Raw genomic sequence first — 19586 nt, 5'->3', positions numbered from 1 at the left:
GCTTTATTGTTCTAGTGTTTTGAATTTTGTCTTAACAACTGCATCTCATTGCTGTTGCTTCTTGTTAGCTGTATAACTTTCCCCTTTGAATGGGATTTCTGTTTGTTATCAGCTATTTTCAACCAGGACTTACTCATGATGGCAGATTGTGAAGTTTGGGCTCAATGGCACAAAAAAAAAAGCAAATGCTCATATTGAGCACTCTGTCAGTATCCATAGGTTGTGTGTTTTGCTGTCCTTTCTGTAGTGAAGGTTACTTCTCTGCATTAAATACTTGAGAAAATGGTACTATGTCAAATTCGGATTTTTCTGGAGTGGTTTACTAGGAAGACTGATTGTAAAAAGCTTTTACTGGTTCTATTATTGTGACTTTACTATATCATATAAAAATTTATGTGTTATTTATATAATACATGATTTCTGTATTTATATATGCTATTCAAAAGTATATAGCATTTTTTGTGAAATACAGTACAGAACTTTCCAGGAGTATGTAATTGTCTGAATTTAAGAGACAACCTGTTGAACGGGTTTCTCAAGTTTTCAGCCAAAGATTTAGCCAAATTAAACAAAGATTGAATTAGCTTATCTCCTTTCTCTACAGCTTCAGCTCTCTGGCAATTCAGTTGTGAAACCTTTTCCCTTACCAGGTTTTTTTTTTTCTTTTGCCAGGTCCCTGATTATTTTTTTTTCAGCAATGTTGTGCCTCCGTAAAAATTTTGTTAAGCTTTTTGTCTGCTTCTCAAAATTTGCCATCCTGCTGACTTCACCAGTTTGTCTTGGGTGGGAGTGGAAGGCTTAGGCAAAATTTATTAAAAAAAACCCTGCTGTTGAGTCATGAGTTGCAGAAAGGACTCCTTTGCTTTCTGAACTTCTCCTCAGAGAGGAGTCTAAGTGTGGTTGAATCTAATCAGCCACAGATTTGTGTCAAATGTTTAAATTTAAGGAATTACAGAGGTGTGATTGAACCACTTTTGTCCTACAGGTTTTAATGTTTGGCAAAATGAGAATATTTATATAAAATGAATCATTTATTATTACAAATGATCAGACAAAAGATCTTAATCAGAATTTTTTACTACATGATATAAATGCTAAAACTACTAGTAGTGTGATATAAGATAGTGGACTATATTAAAGCAATAATATTAAAGCTAACAAAAAGAAATAACTGTTAAGTAGAGATTTTATGTAACCTACCCATACCAGTGCTTGAGGGGAGATCTCTTTTGCTCAGCCTTGAAGAGTATCTTTGGAGGGCATCCCCACTCAAGGGAGGAATCTCCACACATGCACCCCAAGAAGGGTGTAAAGTAAGAAGAACCTGACTGTAGGAAAGGGGACTGGACTTTTGTAGTATAAAGTGACTGATTGCTAGGCACAAGTTGACAGGCCAGCTACCAGCTTATCTGTCACATCCAACTACAAAAAGCAGGATGTGTGTTTGGAGTTTGGTGAACCAGGCTGGTTTTAGCATAATTCAACACCAAAAAAACCAACACCATGGCGCCACTGGTAACTCACCACAGATAGCCTGCACTGTTTGCATTCTCTGATTGGATTCTAGGTCTTATTGGGGTAAGACACGATATTTAAACATCAGGCAGTTGTTTTTGCAGGTAAGCTGGTTTCTCTGTGTGCCTTTGTCAGCTTTGGTGACAACTTGATGCTTTACGGCTTCCTTCAGCAATCGCAGAACGCTTTCTGACCACAGGATGTTGGGTGCAGTGGTACTGCTGAGCATGGAAGTTTATCTACCTTGTGCCAGATTTATATGTGTGTGGATGAGAAATACACCACTCTGAGTACTGTCCTGGTACTGTGTTCCTGCTCTTACACTCTACCTGCACTAGCCATATTCCTCAACAGTGTTACCTCTTTTGTTACTATGTTTCTTCTGTAATGTAGCAACTACGGGGTTTTTTTGGCTTTACCTGATTATCATCTTTGGAATATATAGTTCTTTTTTTTTTTTCTTTAAAGGCATGAGAAAAATGAGCCTTGGATGAGATCTGTGTTTGACAATGAGTCTTGATAGGCTTCTTGCTCTGGTCTCTATACTGTGTACCTAAGCAAATCTGTATTCTTTTTTTAAATGTGTTTGCAGTACTGATTTTCATTAAGTATTTTATATGGTCTTTAAAAATAACTATGTATATATCTAGTCAATTGGATGTGGAGATGTCTACATTTACTGAAGATGCAGTAATTTTACAGGAACTGTTGGGCATAGTTTCCACAATTGTATGCTAGTACAGAGAAAAAAAATTGAGTTACTTCTCTTTAGTAAAGCAGAATAAAGTTTTGTAGCCAGTACTTGAAGGTGTCATGAATGAATGTCCTTAGGCAAAATGTTATTTATCTCAAAATCACTGCCTGATAAAGAATGGAAACTTCATCTTAGCATGCTTGGTTGTGTTGATTGATTGAATTGCAAGTGTTTATGTGGTTTTTATACCAGCTTGTGTTTGTTTATGTTCACTTTTTTTTTTTTTTTCATTTCTGTGCCTCTTCTCAAGAGTATGAGGTTATTAGGTGTGCAGAGTTTCAGGTGAGAGGAATTTGAGGAATGCTCTTGTACTCACAGTACTAGTTTTCTTCCATTAACTGAGGATTATTTGTAGTTAGTGAGCTTTCACGTTGTTTCTTCTCTAATCCTTTCAACCTCTACTGTAAGGACTGTTTTAAGTTTTGGAAGATCTTTTTGGGCTTCCCATATTTTTGATGGTAATGGCTGTAACAAATATCTTAATGAATATTCTTGCACGTTTGGGGGGTTTTTTAGAATCTTTTGCATTCAATCATGTGGTTGTTGACACTCACTTAGTGAAGAGTGATTTAGATGTGTAGTTATCTGCTGAATTTTGGAATACTTTTACAAGTTATTTGTACCTACTCTTAGTTTTCTTTACTTAAATGTTATTTTTAAAATAAAAATAGTATGATAGAAGAGGAGTTTTAGGCTGGTTTACAAGGAAATAATTAGTCTTATTCATAGTGTCAGTTTTCCTTAGTAATTTGTTGCTGTTTACATATGAATTATCTGAGAGTGGAAAAAAATCTGATAAATAATATTTATAGAAAATTAAATAATGTAAAATGGACAAAAAAGCCCAGAAGGGCCTGTCCTTACAGGACAGTTGCAGCATGAGCTTTTAAGTTTTATAAAACTTCTTTAAAAAGCATTATTGAATTGTTTTCTCTGCTTCATACCTTTCCCCATCTTTTGTCCATCCATCCATAGATAAAACTGATTTTAAGAATTCTCAGTGTTCTAGAAGAACAGTTAGGGTAGAAGAGAAATTAAACAGCTTACAAAAGAGATGTACTTTTTGGTGTAACAGTAAGTATTGTTGTTGTGGATATGTCTATAAAAAAATTTAGTTATAGGCAAGTTATTTTGTACTCACTGCTGTGAAAAATCTAGTTGGCTGTCATGACAGGTACTATCATAAATGTAGTAATGTTACTTCTCTTAAGTGTTACAGCTTTTTACAATGGTTACATTTTCCCTTTCCTGTTTGATGCTTTTTGTTTTCACCAGCACTTTCAGTTTTCTGGTTCTTTTCCTTTTGATTTCTTTTTGTCTTGTATGACAGTAATTAGATTTTACAAAGAAGACTGAGAAATTTCATGTTTGATTGTAGTGTAGAGGTGGGGGTTTTTTGGGTCTTTTTTAAAGGTTTGTTTAAAATTTGAAATGCTTATTAAATGCTGCATTATATATTATGAATGCCTCAAAAACCCTTTCATTCTGTTTAAATATAGCAGGAACGTAACTTGGCTGATGAAATCTTCACATTAGGAAGTACAACATTCTATCAGAGTAACGTGTTAAATTGAGTTATGCTCAAACTAAATATTTAATTCACTTTTCAAGTAACAGAAGGTGGTGTTTGACTGTTGAAAGCTGCTTTTTAGGGTTTTTTTTTTTTGGCAGCTGCAACATTGGAAGCTCTCTATCGGTGTTTCAAGTACTCCACAAGCTGTTTTGAAAACATGGTGTGTGCCTTGTGAAGATAAGTGAAAAGGAGGGTTGAGTGTTCTCTGCATGCATTGCTGAAGGGAACTAGTATTCCTTTTAGCCTTCCATGCTATGGAAGTGTAATGAACTGAATTGAATATTGGAACTGATTATAAGGGAAAAACCAAAAGCAGCATATATGATACATGTGTTATCTGTCTGAGAGTTCTTTCTTAAAAGACATTTAAAGGCTTGTCTGTAGCTGTAACCTCCCTCATGAGTTTTGCCGAGGTGTTCACCCAAAATATGTCCTCATCTATAATATTTCCCAACAGTGTGTTGCCCACTACTGTGGATTTAGTCTTCAGCTTTTTCATTTTGTTCTGTTCCTTTTTGCTGTGTTTTTTTTACCTTCTTGTAACAAATACAGAGTTTGTTAAACTGTGCGTGCTGTAATATCTGAGGAATATGATAAGTTATGGCTATGGAGCAAACAAATTAGAAATATATCATTTATATTGCACTGCTTACTTCTCATAAGCTCTTGCAAGAATAGGATGTCATGAATAGCAGTTTCATGGGGAATTAATCACATTTAAGTTGACTGGAAATTAAGTATTTCCTAAGTTAACTAATCCTGTTATAAAGTATATGAAAACACTTAAACTGTTCCCTACCAAAAACAAGCCCTTTATGGTTAACAGTGTATGGTATATAGGACTTTCCCCTACCACTTTTCAATGGGGAAAGCTCACAGTTGTGTAACTTCTGGGGTTTTTTCCTCAACTTTTACTTTCACAATACATTTGTACATTTTGTTGGTGAAGTGGAGTATGCAGTGTTCCATAAGGAAATGGGAAGGGCAGGTAATGCTGATGCTATACACTTTTTAACTGGGATCCAAACTGGTACAGTGTTACTATTTCCATTGGAAATGGATCTTTTTCTTCCCTCTTTCTGTTCCAAAGTTCACTAAAAATGTCTGTGTACCATGAAAATAGGTTGAGTAGTGAGTAACCAGGAGCATAGCTGGCAGTCTGAGTGTTTTGGGTTTTTTTCCACAGTGTACTTAAATGTGCCCATGTCCTCCGCCTTCCCCATGTTGTGAAAGTTTCCCACATTTGGAACCTGAGGATTTACATTGGTTACAGTTTTATTGTTGTTGGGAGCTGGCAGATGGTTACAACCTCTGTTGAGCAATAGGATGATGGGGTAGTCCCGTGTCAGCTGAAGTGAGTCTCCACAGCTGTGCTCAGTTACAGAAACTCTGGGGTGACTAGTGAAGTGTAATCTAAATGTTTGGTTTGTTGAGGTAAAACTTTTTCATTAGTAATATATTTTCCTTTCAGGATAGTTCCAGATCTGACTGTGGTTTCTTGATCAAGCTCTAGATGTGAGGGCACTTCTTAGTAATCTTTTTTTCCTTCCTTTTAACGGGAAGAAGGACTCAATTGAAAGAGAGATGCAGTGTAAAAATCAGACTTGGAAATGCTGTCAGATTTTGCACTCTCTAGCAGAGCTGCCTTCTCTCTAGCTCTTCTTTTTTTTTTTTTGCAAATACTAGGAAGTTCAGAAATAACTTCGAGACAGTTATATATGAGTTTATTTCAAAGTTATAAATATTGTATAACTTTTACTGTTGTTTATTATCCAATGAATACTGTTATTTGAGGACTTTGGTCTGTCACAAAAGTGGTGAGATTCCGTTGTCATGTGATTTGAATCATAGTGATTCATTAGGAAAGCTAACTTGTAACAGACATGACAAATAATAAAGAGCAGAAGAGGGGAAAAGAAGGCTGCATTAGGGAATTAAGGTAGGTGGAAAATTTAAATTTAAAACAAGAACACCAATCTACTGGAGAGAAAATTAGTGTTTTACCAATGCCTGGTTCATTTACCAGGCAAAATACTTTTGAAAGAAGACAGAACACAAATATTTTAGTCTGTACTATGTGAATCAGTAAACAGAAGTAGCTCACATAGTGTTTCAGTAAATTTTGGTTTAATGTATCTGTTTTATTTCTCTTTACATTTTCATATTGTTGAAGTTAGAATATACTGATTACTTAAAAATGAAAGCTTAGATAATTGCTAGGTGGTATGGTAAATTTATGACTCTGAATCACATGCCTAGGAAAGGACTGTTCTTTTCTCACTGAAGTCCCTTTTTTGGTCTGTGAGACCACAAAACCAATGTTAAGATGTACATATTAAAGTTTGGGTACTTCAAATGGTCACAAGCATGTATTTATGTATGAACATGTATGAAGTACTGAGTACTAATCTGAGGAAGAATTAGACCAGGCATTGCATGTTTAACAGCTTGCTTGTATTTTAGTATCGATAGGTTCCTGTTGGATGTGACTTTGACGTGTACAGTTTGGCTTTTTGTTCCCCCAGATTTGAAGCACAGAAGCATGCTTTCCCCTGAGCCTTACACTACCATTTGTGATACAGAATGTCTCTAAGAGAGAACAACAGTGTGGTTTTTGCATATGAATCTTCAGTACACAGTACCAATGTACTCCTCAGTCTTGATGATCAAAGAAAGCAAGATATTCTTTGTGATGTTACAATTTTAGTGGAAGATCAGCGATTTCGGGCTCACAAAGCTGTACTTGCAGCTTGCAGCAGTTACTTCCTTTCAAGAATTGTGGGCCAGGTGGATGCTGATCTTATCATCACTTTACCAGAAGAGGTAAGTGTCACTCCCTTCTGCGTTTTACCTGCCAGTGCTTCTGATCTGTTTTTTCTTTTACAGTAGGCTGGTGTTTAACTGACAGGTTAAGGTAAAGGGTTTAAGGACTGAAGGGAAGGAATTTTGTTGTAAAGCTATTGTTGGTTGAGGTAAAGGCTAGACAGATGAGTGTTTGTCCCAGACCACAGATAATTGAATGCTGTCACAGGAAATGTATAGGGAAGATCTTTTCAATTAAGTATATACTACTTTTAAAATTATGCACCTCTTTCAGAGGATGTAAGTTTGCCAAAAAGCAGGGCTCAAATGGTCAAGAGATATTGCAGAACTAGTTCTTCTATATAAAAAGAATATTTATTTAAAGTAATAAATTAAAACTTAAGATGCTAATACCTTTGAATTGGTTTCATTAAGATTTGGTTTTGTATGTTTGAGTAATACAACCGTGCATATATTCCTGGCTGCTTACTGTTGTTAACAGTTTTCTTTGGCTCAGTTTCCCATCCTTTTTACACATTGATCATTAGCAGCCTGTGTCTTATTAGTGTAAGGACTGAGAAAATGTATTGCAATTACTTGTTATGCCCCTAAAATACATATTCTTAGGTTTAATTTAAAGGCATTCGATGGGAATGAGCCATAACCTGACATCCGTTGGAAAGAACACTTATTGTTATGTATCTGGAGCATCCAAGACATTTAATGATTGTAGTTGCTATTTAGTTGAGTTGTAAGAGGCATGAGACAAGTAACTGGATTTTAATATGAAGTGCTGTGCTTGTAGATGAGAAGTGAAGAACCTCCCAAGTGCTCCAGCTGTGCCGAATGGGAGTGGTAATCAGAAAAGTTGGTTGTTAAATAATAGATGGATTTCTGGGAGGTGGTAATTAGCTTGGACAGTGTGCAATAACATGCAGATTGTTTTCAGCTCAACTGAGATCATTAGAGTTGGAGGAAAGGTACTCATCAGTGAATATTTATAGTGACATTATAGAATTCATGTGCAAGAGTGAGTTGAGTGTTAAGGCAGAAATGATGTATTCAGAAAGGCTGTACTTCAGTAGCTACTGCATAGGCTTTGTAACATACTGAGATGAGCACAAGAGTTTGTGCCTGATTCTGTCTGTTTTCACAGAAAACTAGAAGAGGTCAAGTGTTCTCTTTAAAGAGTTTCTGTGGTCTTTGTTATTCTCTCTTCACCAATGAATTGGTTATAAAATTGTTACAGCATAATACCACTATGTCAACTTTTACTCACACAGCCTTCTTGCTGTGTCTGTGTTTGTTTCTTCTTATGTTTTTTTTTTTTTTTCTAGTGATTTAATATGTTGATAGCCTGAATGTCTCTCAGGTTAAAAGAAAGGTAATGATGCAAGCTGATGTGAAAGGGAAGTAGGATGGTGTGGGATGCAAAGCCTTGATTTGGCATAAAAGAGGGAAATTAGTGGTGTGAAAAATTTCTGATGTTGAAGAGGGAATTTTTTCCCTTTTTGGGAATGATGTAAAAATTGCATATTGGAAGAACAAGAAATGTACATTAAATTTGGGGAACGAATAAGAAATGTACATCAAAATTGGAGAGAGGAAAAATAATCTCTGGTGCAAAGCAACAGTGTGCCAATGAAACCATGAAATAACCCTGAGTCAGAAGGGACCAGAGTTTGTACAGAAAATGTAGAAACATAATTCTGATATTTACTGTAGTATAGACTTAAGAGGACTTCTAATGTATTTAGCATTACTGATGTAAGAACTGAATCTGCTGAAACAACTAGCAAAAATTTTAACAGTGAATCTGACCTCTTAATAACTCGAACTGATCACTTGGTTAAAAGCATTTTAAGACTCAGCAACTTGAACTTCTCTTCTGGGAACTGCTAAATATTTTGAAACAGGTCAGTTTGTGAAGCTGCATGTTTGAGACAAACACTGATCACATGGTTTGACTTGTGATTTTTTTTTTTTTAACCTTTTTAATTGTCAAAATTATTTGAAGTTTAAAATGACACCAGCCAACAATCTCAGATACAAAAATATTTTTTGAATTCAAGTACTTCAAATATACTGTACTGTAAAGACTAACTACTATAAGCTCTGTGTTGTTTTTTTCTGTCAGTGTTTTTACTCTGCATTAGACTTTTATCCCAAATACAAATTAAATAAATGGCTACTGCAAGAGTTGCTTTTCTAGATGAGTCAGACAAAGTCTTTCTAGGATTCTCTCTTGTTTGAGCATAGCTAGCTAGAAATGTGTAAAAGAGAGTGATCCTTCCAGTTTTTAGTAGTATTTCTACCTTAAATAGAAAGAATGTACAGTTTTAAAATACCTTCAGTTTCACTTATGAATGCTACTTGTTCATAAACCCACTTTAATGATTTATTAACTACACTGAGCTTATGGATAAACCATCTTTTATACTCTACTTCCCCACATTATTGAGGATGAATTCGTGTAGTGGTGTCTCCAGACTACTCTCCAGAGCGTATTTCAAATGCTATTTTAAGAATTCTTTAGGTAGTTTAGAAAAGTTTTGATGAACTGTCTCTGTGCACATTTATTCAACTTTCTTTCATGTGTTTTGTTCTTTAAAAAAACCACAGCAAACAACCACTTAAAAAACCAAAGAAACAACCCCTAGACTGCTTCCTAAATCAAATTGCTTATAAAGTTAATTATTTTGGTGGCAGAAGAATTCAGTGTAGTTTATGCATTGATATAGCGCTTTATTTAGCATAAAATGTTGTTCATTTTAGTAAAGGAGGGGAGCAGAATGTGAGCTTTAGTTTGAATATTAATAGTAGACATCCTGCTTTATCCTTCATTTTCAGAAAAAGGCTAAAAGAAGTGTCATGTAATTTGTAATATCTGTTTGCAGCTTCCTACTTGATTCTTTAGTATTTTTTTATGTGTAGAAGATCTTGTTCAATTTGTGATGACACAGTTTTTTGTTTATCTCTGGTTTCCCTGCTAGGCAACTGTTATGAAGATAGAAAGGTTCAATCAAAGTTACCTGCTCCAAGGGGACTTTAAACTGAGAATTTGTTTTGGTGTACAGTTTTTGGGTGCAATTCTTTTAATGTGTGGGAGGAAGAAAGGATTTGATGGCTATATTAGTAAATAATTATATGTGGTCAAACTCCATTTTTTCGAACTTTCTTATATCAGTGATGCATGAGTGATTAATGGTAATTGCTCTTCAAAAGGTACAATTAAATACCAGTGGCATAATCTTATTCTACAGTAATTCATATGCAACTTGGCTTTGAAAGGCATCTTTGTGAAGTTACTGGAATCCAGTTACTGGGTTTCAGTGTACAGCAGTATTTTTTACTTCTTAGTACTGCTTTGCCAGAACATTTTGTTGAAAGATTGATCACAGTGAAGAAGATAACTGTCACAAAATGTGCAGGATAAAACAGTATCAGAAGAATTGCTTCAGAATGAGTTTGGCCAGGTTTTCTCTGTAGAACAAATCTGCTGCTTTAGTCTTGCAGTCTGTCCTGCTGGCAACAGAGGTTTGTGTATTTCTCTGCTTAAACCCTTATTGGCCATACTAATATTTTCCTTCTTTTTTAATAGGTAACACTTAAAGGATTTAATCCTTTGCTTCAGTTTGCATATACAGCTAAACTTATTTTAAATAAAGACAATGTGTCTGAAGTTTGCAAATGTGCGGAGTTCTTGGGTGTACGCAACATTGAAGAGTCTTGCTTTCAGTTTCTCAAATTCAAATTTTTGGACTTTAAGTTGGATCAGCAGGAATGTCCTAGGAAGAAGTGTTGCCCACAGCGTTGTCAGAAAGCAAACTCTAAAACCAGCAATGCAGATGATGGAGACCTGGAAATAAAGGATGAAGCAGAAGCACTTTTGGAAAAGGAATATAGTCAAACTCCTGACACAAAGCTCTGTAAAGATGAAGAAAATGCTACATCATTGCCTGCTCTCCAAGATAATGCCAATCAAAACTGTGATCCTGTACATTTAGAAAGGGGTAGGGTTTCCAGCTTATCTTCCCAGTGCCCAAAGTATAGGAAATTCCAGAAGGCTTTTGGAAATGACAAAGTTCATACTTCAGAGTCCAATTCCAGTATTAAAGACATTCAGGTGCCACCATTTGCCACTTTTCCTGATAAGGAAATATCTGATAATGATGGCATACAAAAAGCTCAAGAGTGTGTACCTGTACAGCTGGTCTCAAACTGTGAAGAGACTTGGGTAAAAATGGAAGAAGGGGAAGAATGCATTCAGAAAAAGGAGGAGTCAAAGAGAGATTCTGTGACTCAGAATATGTCATGTCCTGTAGAGAAAATGGATCTTGCTGCTTTTCCCCAAAACTCTGCTGCATCTCACGTACTCAATTCTGTGTCTATTTTACATACTTGTGAGCAATATGGTAACTTGAAGTTCAGTAGTATGCAAAACAACACAGTCTTAGCTGACAAAACCGTATCAGGTACTGGAACTGGGAATGACAAAGTTGAAAGTCAAGGTGACACATCCTCAAAGGTCGAGTTGTACACTAGGGAAGCCACTAACATCACATCAGCTGGTGATCGAAGCAGTGTGGAGAGAGAGGTAGCAGAGCATCTGGCAAAAGGGTTCTGGAGTGATGTTTACAGCACAGAAGCCTGTCAGATACATTTACCACCTACAGTTCCCAAAGAGTGCTTGGAGCCAGTATATTCGGGGAAAAAAACGGAATGTCCGTGGCTGGGTATCAGGATCAGTGAAAGCCCTGAACCTTGCTCTCAACGAACTTTTACAACACTGAATTCTGTCAACTGCCCCTTTATAAGCAACCTTAGCACTGAAGGATGTTCCAATAGCTCTGAAATAAGCAGTGGAGATTATGTTCAGGGACAACAACAAGAACAGTGTCCCTATAATTATGTGATAAGTTTGGGAGAGGATTCAGAGACTGATACCGAGGGAGACAGTGAATCCTGTTCAGCAAGAGAACAAGAATGTGAGGTAAGAATATCCTGGTGTGTCCTTTGCTTCCCTGTCTTTTAAGTCCCCCTATTCAAAAATATTTTGAGTCTTTTGTGGGTTTTGTGGGTTTTTTTGTCCTGTGGCTGCTTGTTTTAAAAGTCTGGGAGTTAAAACTTTAACCTTCAAAGGTTTATATGAAAGGTCACTGCTAATTCAGGGAGACTTACCAAGTATTTTTGGTAGGATATTGAAGTGTTAGATGCTTATGTATTAGATCTTTTAAGATACTTTTCTCAAACGGCTGTATCAGAAAAGGTTGTGAATATTAGAAGGAAAAAAAAGCTAAAAAAGAACCTCCGTGCCTTGATTTATCTGCTGCAGTTAGCTTAAGAAAACTAAACTTCCTGGAACCTTTGTTTTATAGAAACTTAACAGTTTTCTTGGTTGTATTCTGAGTTGTAGGGAGAAGGTAGGAGAGAAGTGATACTTCAGATTTACTACGAAATGAAAATTAAGTTTTCAAGCTGGCTTCAATAGCTGTATGTTTAAGATAGTTTCAGAGAGGATGATATTAAACAAAGGTTATATTTGTTTCTCCAACTGCAGTAATTATTTGGCTCTTCCTTTCTTTGTTATTGCTTTGTTAGTGGTTTAGGCAGATGCCATATAAGTAGTCTAATCCCAAAAGATTTTGCGATATACCTTGAACAATTTCTGTCTCGGTTCTCAGAACTGTAGAAGTGCAGTGTAACTCTGTGTACGGTGGATCATTTAATGATATGAAAATTGAGTTGTTCTTAAAGCACTAGTTGTTTTTTCTTTCTGAGATGGAGGGCCTTACTGAGACTGACTGTAAGTGGAAGCTGCCATCAATATAAAAAGCTGGCCTGCCAAACAAAAGGCCAGAATTGATTAAATACATTTCTCATCTTTATGTGACAGAGAAGGTGATGGCATCATTCCTGAAGACAATGCTCTGTCTTTTTTCTTCTTTTTCTTTTTTCTTCTTTTTCTTTTTTCTTCTTTTTCTTTTTTCTTCTTTTTCTTTTTTCTTCTTTTTTTTTTTCTTCTTTTTCTTTTTTATTCTTTTTCTTTTTTCTTCTTTTTCTTTTTTCTTCTTTTTCTTTTTTCTTCTTTTTCTTTTTTCTTCTTTTTCTTTTTTCTTCTTTTTCTTTTTTCTTCTTTTTCTTTTTTCTTCTTTTTCTTTTTTCTTCTTTTTTCTTTTTTCTTCTTTTTTCTTTTTTCTTCTTTTTTCTTTTTTCTTCTTTTTTCTTTTTTCTTCTTTTTTCTTTTTTCTTCTTTTTTCTTTTTTCTTCTTTTTTCTTTTTTCTTCTTTTTCCTTTTTTCTTCTTTTTTCTTTTTTCTTCTTTCTTTTTTCTTCTTTTTTCTTTTTTCTTCTTTTTTCTTTTTTCTTCTTTTTTCTTTTTTCTTCTTTTTTCTTTTTTCTTTTTTCTTCTTTCTTCTTTTTTCTTCTTTCTTCTTTTTTCTTCTTTCTTCTTTTTTCTTCTTTCTTCTTTTTTCTTCTTTCCTCTTTTTCTTCTTTCCTCTTTTTTCTTCTTTCTTCTTTTTTCTTCTTTCTTCTTTTTTCTTCTTTCTTCTTTTTTCTTCTTTCTTCTTTTTTCTTCTTTCTTCTTTTTTCTTCTTTCTTCTTTTTTCTTCTTTCTTCTTTTTTCTTATTTCTTCTTTTTTCTTCTTTCTTCTTTTTTCTTCTTTCTTCTTTTTTCTTCTTTCTTCTTTTTTCTTCTTTCTTCTTTTTTTCTTCTTTCTTCTTTTTTCTTCTTTCTTCTTATTTATTTTTTCTTCTTTTTTCTTTTTTATTTTTTCTTCTTCTTTTTTCTTTTTTCTTCTTTCTTCTTTTTTCTTTTTTCTTCTTCTTTTTTCTTTTTTCTTCTTTCTTCTTTTTTCTTCTTTCTTCTTTTTTCTTCTTTCTTCTTTTTTCTTCTTTCTTCTTTTTTCTTCTTTCTTCTTTTTTCTTTTTTTGGTGGTTTGTCACCAGTGGTAGCCAAACAGTTCTCTACTTTTTAAACTAAATTCAAATCTTTGACCACAGCAAGGTGACATATTCTGCTACTTACTATACTCAATTGTAAGGATTAAAATAAAGTGTCTTTAGTTTTATGAGCATCCAACATGATGATTATTTTGTAAAGGTAAATATGTTTTTCAGTATTAATCAACACTTTCTGATCTCAAATGCTTTTGTAGGTCAGGTATGCAACAGCAGCAAGAGCCTGGTTATCTCTCTTCTCTAGCATTAAGAATTACAAGACAGATATTGTGACTTCTGTATTTTAAGGAAATGCCCGTTTCAGATGAACTTTTCCTGCAGAAAAAAAAAGTGTAGGTATAAAAATGTATGCAGGATGTAGTCTTAGTAGCAGCTTTGGGGAAACTTTAGACTATATCAGTGAGTCTTGACACCTGTTTTATGCTTGACTTACACTCTAAGAAGAGAAGTTATGGTTATCACCCAGTTATTTGCCGTACAGAGGGATACATTTCCTCTTACTCTAAACATGCTTTTGAGGGTCTGATGTAAATGTGCAAAGTACTCTATTTCACCTGCACTTGAAGTCATATAGTTGAAACCCCTGGGGTTTATCTGCATCATCCAATGGCTACATCAGTTTACTCTTGTCTCTGAGGTGTAGGAAGATGAGTTTTGTGGTGAAGAATACTTAAAATGAAAACTTGGCTTGTTGGTGTTTGTGTATATCGGTTTCACCTTTGATTTACAACTCTATCTTACATTCTAGGTAAAACTTCCATTTAATGCACAAAGGATTATCTCACTTTCCAGAAATGACTTCCAGTCATTTCTGAAAATGCATAAGTTAACTCCTGAACAATTGGACTGTATTCATGATATCCGAAGACGAAGTAAAAATAGAATTGCAGCCCAGCGATGTCGCAAGAGAAAACTTGACTGCATACAGAATCTTGAATCTGAAATTGAAAAACTGGTATGTATAAATATTCATTGTTTTTGTCGTGAGTCTTTCTCAAAACACCTTGACCGGGTATCTGGCAGTAGTTGGAGAGTGAGGTGGTTTATTACTTTTTCCACTCAAGCTTAGAAAATTTTATCAGTCTCAGATAACTTCTTAATAGCAGTTCATTATTTTTCTGTGCTTTCCTCTAAAGGACACACGCCTTTCCTTCTGTGGACTTGTTTCCATTCAGATAAAAGTGCATCACAGCATAATACTTGGTGAATGATGTTTCCAAAGCCGTTGAGTTTAATTGTACAGAATGATTCCCAAACCATTATCCCAGACTGTTTTCTGCCTCCTCCCCTTTCTTGCTTTGCAATTTTTGTTCTTCAGCTCGTGGTGTTGCTCATGATCAAGTTTAGTTACGCAATTGTGTAGTTGTGTAAGTACAGTTCTTGGAACATATTAACATGGGCTAGTGAACTGTTTCCTGAGCCTTGAATCTTAAAAATGGGACGCTTGCAGAAAGGCGGAAGATACAAAAGAACTTGGGAAGTTGCTTGCCTTTTTAGCAGTTGCATCAAAATTGTAACTGAGGAATTAATGCATCCAGATTTCTCTGCTGCCATCTGTTAATACAATTTCTCCTTCTGAAGAAGGCAATAAAAAGATAAATTTGTCATTTAAGAGAAATATAGATAATCTGAGGTTAGGATTATCCACAAAATAGCAATGGCAAGAAAATAGAGTGACTTTTCAGAAAAAAGTCTTCGTTTCTGACCCTCTCATTTCAGTTTCATGGTTGATCATACCATGTGCACTAAACAGTTCAGTTGTTTAGGATTACTGTACTCTTAATTCTTGTCCTTAGAGCATCTGAGACTTAGTGTATGTGAATTTGATATTTGCATCAGCTAAGACACAGTCACGTTGCACCTTTCTTGACTTGAGAGTGAAAAGGAAAATCAAATTAGAGCCAAGTGCCATGGGATGGAAAGTATTTTCCTGAATTGATCCATCATCTTTCACTACATATATTCCTATTTCTGCAGTGAAGGAGATAGATTTTTGAAGGAAGGCCTGCAGTGCCTAAAATTTAGCCCTGATGAGTTGACAGAGCAGGTCATTTGTTGTGCTGAATGGAGATGATGCTCTGAGAGAGGGAAGGAAATCAGGTGATTGTGTTAATAGCATTTTTCTGACTGAAGAGAGAAGTTGCATTTCTGACATTTCAAAACTTTCTGCCTGTCTTTGTCATCATATTGTTATTTCTGTTATGTAACTCTGTCAATATTTTGTAACACTTGAGCAGGGCATTAAAGGTTGATCTGCAAGATTAGACATATAGTTGTTTAAGTGGCTAATAATTATAGGTAATATTCTTTCTTCTGGATCTGGGCTGGAACAGACTGAGTGTCAGCTGTTTGATGGATAACGCTGTGCAAGGTCTAGATAATGAGTGCTGAGTCTTGAGAATTGTGAGGTGAGGTCTCAGTTAGAGGAATTACACACTAAGCACAAATGTGTTCCAGTTGCATATTTTTTTCCAACTGTGCAGATAAGTTTCTTCAGAAATGCCTGAGAAGATCTTTTTTGGAGCTTTTTTGGAGCATATCTGATGGCAACAGGTGTTGCACCATCAAACTTATGTAAGGTTTACATGAATACAGAAACCTTAAGGTCTGTCTAGGCATAATTTCCAGGTGGAGGGAAGTAGAGAGACATCTATCTGTGAAGAGCAATGTGTGGTACATCCAGGTTGCTTCGTGCTTGATGGCTCCTGCTTTGTTCCTGTTTCTCTGGGTCAGTCAAATCTCTCAGACTTTTTAGTCTTTAATCTCATCTTTAATGTGGCTTTGAGAGGGGATAGTATGGTGTATTATTATAGTTTATATATAGTTTTATATATATAATTTTATAGAGTGTATATATAGTAGTACAGTTGATATATAGTTGGTAGCATTACAGTTTGAAAACTTTAGACAAATAGATAATACTTTGTCCTATAGCCTGTTAGGAAATACTATTTGTTGAAATTCCTCATCCTGGCTTCTAGTATGTACAGCATGTTGTCTTATAATAATTTCTATTTGGTGTTGCTCATAGTTTTTTTTCTCTCAGATTAGGAGATAGTATTTGTGGTATGTTTGTTGGGCAAGTCCTATATCTGGAACAGAATAACTCCCCGAGTGAGTAGAATCTGGAGACTGACAGCTGGGGAGTAGCCTTGCTGAAAAGGACCTTGGGATCTGAGCAGAGAGCAGGCTGAGCATGGGTTGGCAAACATGTCCGGGCTGTCAAAAAGACCGTCAGTGTTCTGGGATGTGTTAACAGGAGCATAGCGAGTTGTTTGAGGGCAGTTATGGTTTTCCTACACTTAGTGTGGGTAAGACTGAGTCTTTTGCTGAGTTTTGAACTCGCCCAGTGCCAGGAGTGCGTTGAAAAACAGGAGCAAGGCCACCGAGGTGGAGAAGAGGTGTGTGTGGGGGAACCTAATATCCAGCTGCTCATATCTGTGGGGAAGTTCTTGAGGTTATTGTAGCTGTCGTGAATGAAAGACCTTCAGCTTTCAGGGAGTAGTACTCGACAGCAAGAGAACAAGGGGGGATTTCAACTGGATATAAGGAAACACTTCTTTTCCCCTGGGGAGAGGCAGGCAGTGGAGCAGTTTACACAGAGGTGTTGTGCATGCCCAGTCCTCAAGGTTTTTGTGACATGACTAAGCAAAGCCCTGAGCAGCCTGATCTTAACCAGAGCTGACTGTTTTGAGCAGGAGGTGAGACTACAGACCTGCTGAGGTACCTCCCCACCTGAGTGATTCTGTAAAATTGGAAGTCTTACATTAAGCTCTACTTATATTGAAAAAAATACTGTCCAGTACTGAATCTGTTATCTGGGAGAATTATCTTTTATCATTTGTCTTGATCTTCTATACTGACAGTGTAATTTTTGACCCCCCCACCTTTCAGGTGAATCCCTGTGTTTTTGTTGTTCACTAGTGTTCCGTATTTGAGAACACACATGGGCCACTTCAGATGTTGGCTTGTTAGAAGCAACTCTTTCAGAGCACCTGTGTACATTCAGATTCCTTGTACTTTGCCCTGTGCCATGTGCTCTAGGAATGTACACCAGAAGAATTAAAAGAGCTCTCAGTTTACTATGACCTCAAAACTAACGGACATTACTTTGCAGTATCAGTATAATGCTGCTAAAATAAAACAATATCTAAATTTATTGATCTGTCAACAACTTCACATAGGGGTGGGGAACCTACACTGGAATAACTATTTCTGAATGTTGATGTTTGTTTTAAACAGCAGTCCAGATGATTTCATTAGTCCATAATACACAGCTGAGTGCCTCTACATACCCAAAAGGTACATAAAGTGATTTTAGATAGGAGATTTGGCAACAGAATGGAAGAGATTATTCTCAAAAGTATTGAAAAACAGCTGGAGGGCAGTGCAGTCGTCAGTCACAGCCAGCACACAGCTGCAGGAGGGGAAAGTCCTGCTTGTCGAACCTGATTTCCTTCTACAACAGGGTAACCCACCTAGTTGATCTAGGTAAGCCAGTAGACATAATGTTTTAGGATTTCAGCAAAGCTTTTGATGCTGTCTCTCAGTGTCCTTTTGGACAAAGTGCCCAGCATACATCTGAATAACCGTGACGGGTGAGCAGCTGACTCACAGGTTGGGCACAAAGAGTTCTAGTGAATGGGGTAACATCAGACTGGTGTCTGGTCACTAGTGAGGTTCCACAGGGCTCCATCCTTGGCCCACTTCTCTTCAACATCTTCATCAACAACTTGGACACTGGACTCAAAGGAATACTAAGTTAGCCAATGAAACTAAATCAGGAGGAGCTGTTGACTCCCTTGAGGGCACAGAGGCCATACAGAAAGGCCTCAAAAAAATGGAGAGATGGACAGTCACCAACCATATGAAGTTTAACGAGGGCAAGTGCTGGATTCTGCACCTGTGATGGGGCAATCTTGGTTGCATGTATAGACTGGGGAATGAGAGACTGAGGATGGTGAAGGGTCTGGAGGGGAGGCCTTATGAGGAGCAGCTGAGGTCACTTGGCTTTTTCAGTCTGGAGAAGAGGAGACTGAGGGGAGACCTCACTGTGGTCTTCAGAATTCTTACAAATGGAAGCAGTGGGGCGAGTATCAATCTCTTCACTCCTGTGACCAGTGACAGGACTCAAGAAAACAGCATGAAGCTGAGTCAGGGGAGGTTTAGGTTGGATATTAGGCAAAGGTTTTTCACCCTGAGGGTGGTTGGGCATTGGAACAGGCTCCTCAGGGAAGTGGTCACAGCACCAAGCCTGACAGAGCTCAAGGAGCGTTTGGACATCACTCTCATGCACGTGGTGTGATTCTTGCTTGGGGTGTCCTGCGTAGGTCCAGGAGGTGGACTCAATGATCCCGATGGGTCCCTTCCAACTCAGCATATTCTATGATTAGCAGCTGCTCCCAGTATGCTGACAAGTAGAAATTTATTAGCAAAGCTCTCTTTTGAATAATTTTAGGCAAAAAGGACTGGTAACAACTGCTCCTCTTGCCAAATGCTGCCAAAAATTAACCAGTTCTTAAAAAAAAAAAGAAAAAGGTAGAGGTTGCAGTATGAGTTTCTCCTGCAAAAGGGGATGATAGAAGGATGATAATTAAACTTTCCAGGAGTGCATTGACATAGCAATAGCTGTAACACACAGTCCCTATGATTAACATTTACTACATAAAAACTATTTAAAGCTTTGTATATCTTCAAAACTGTCTCTTAATTAAATAGAGAATTTAAAATTAATGTGTTGTGACATGTTTGGTTTTGGGTTCTTTGTCCTCTTCTTTCAACTGCTTCATTATGGCCTTGCTTGTTTCCTGTCCTTTGCCATTTCCTCATAGAGGTTAGGATTGACCTTTTGACACACACTTGATTGTATTACTGTTTACCTTAATGCCAAATTACTTCTGTTTCAGCAGACCAGATTATTTACATTCTTCTTTTAGCTTTGGTTGGAACATAAACCATAGTTTTGGTGTTAAAATGTAGA

The 19586-nt window shown here is 36.4% G+C and overlaps 1 protein-coding gene across 2 annotated transcripts in view; it reads left to right on the top strand.

Moving 5' to 3' along the window:
- BACH1 (BTB domain and CNC homolog 1) overlaps nt 1-19586 on the top strand; it is a 30679-nt gene that overhangs the window by 7751 nt on the left and 3342 nt on the right. The window contains exons 2-4 of one of the 2 annotated variants that reach the window (XM_032678682.1): nt 6368-6665; nt 10246-11637; nt 14355-14561. In XM_032678682.1, coding sequence (XP_032534573.1) covers nt 6426-6665; nt 10246-11637; nt 14355-14561 — 1839 coding nt within the window. In that variant the 5' untranslated portion in view covers nt 6368-6425. Of the gene's footprint in view, nt 1-1626; nt 6666-10245; nt 11638-14354; nt 14562-19586 lie in introns of those variants that run through there. The other variant, XM_032678683.1, reaches the window with a different exon arrangement.

Source organism: Chiroxiphia lanceolata, chromosome 2 (genome assembly GCF_009829145.1).
Source record: "Chiroxiphia lanceolata isolate bChiLan1 chromosome 2, bChiLan1.pri, whole genome shotgun sequence".
NCBI lineage: Eukaryota > Metazoa > Chordata > Aves > Passeriformes > Pipridae > Chiroxiphia > Chiroxiphia lanceolata.
The sequence above is the reverse complement of the archived record's forward strand: the minus strand, read 5'-3'. Positions and strand labels throughout refer to the sequence as shown.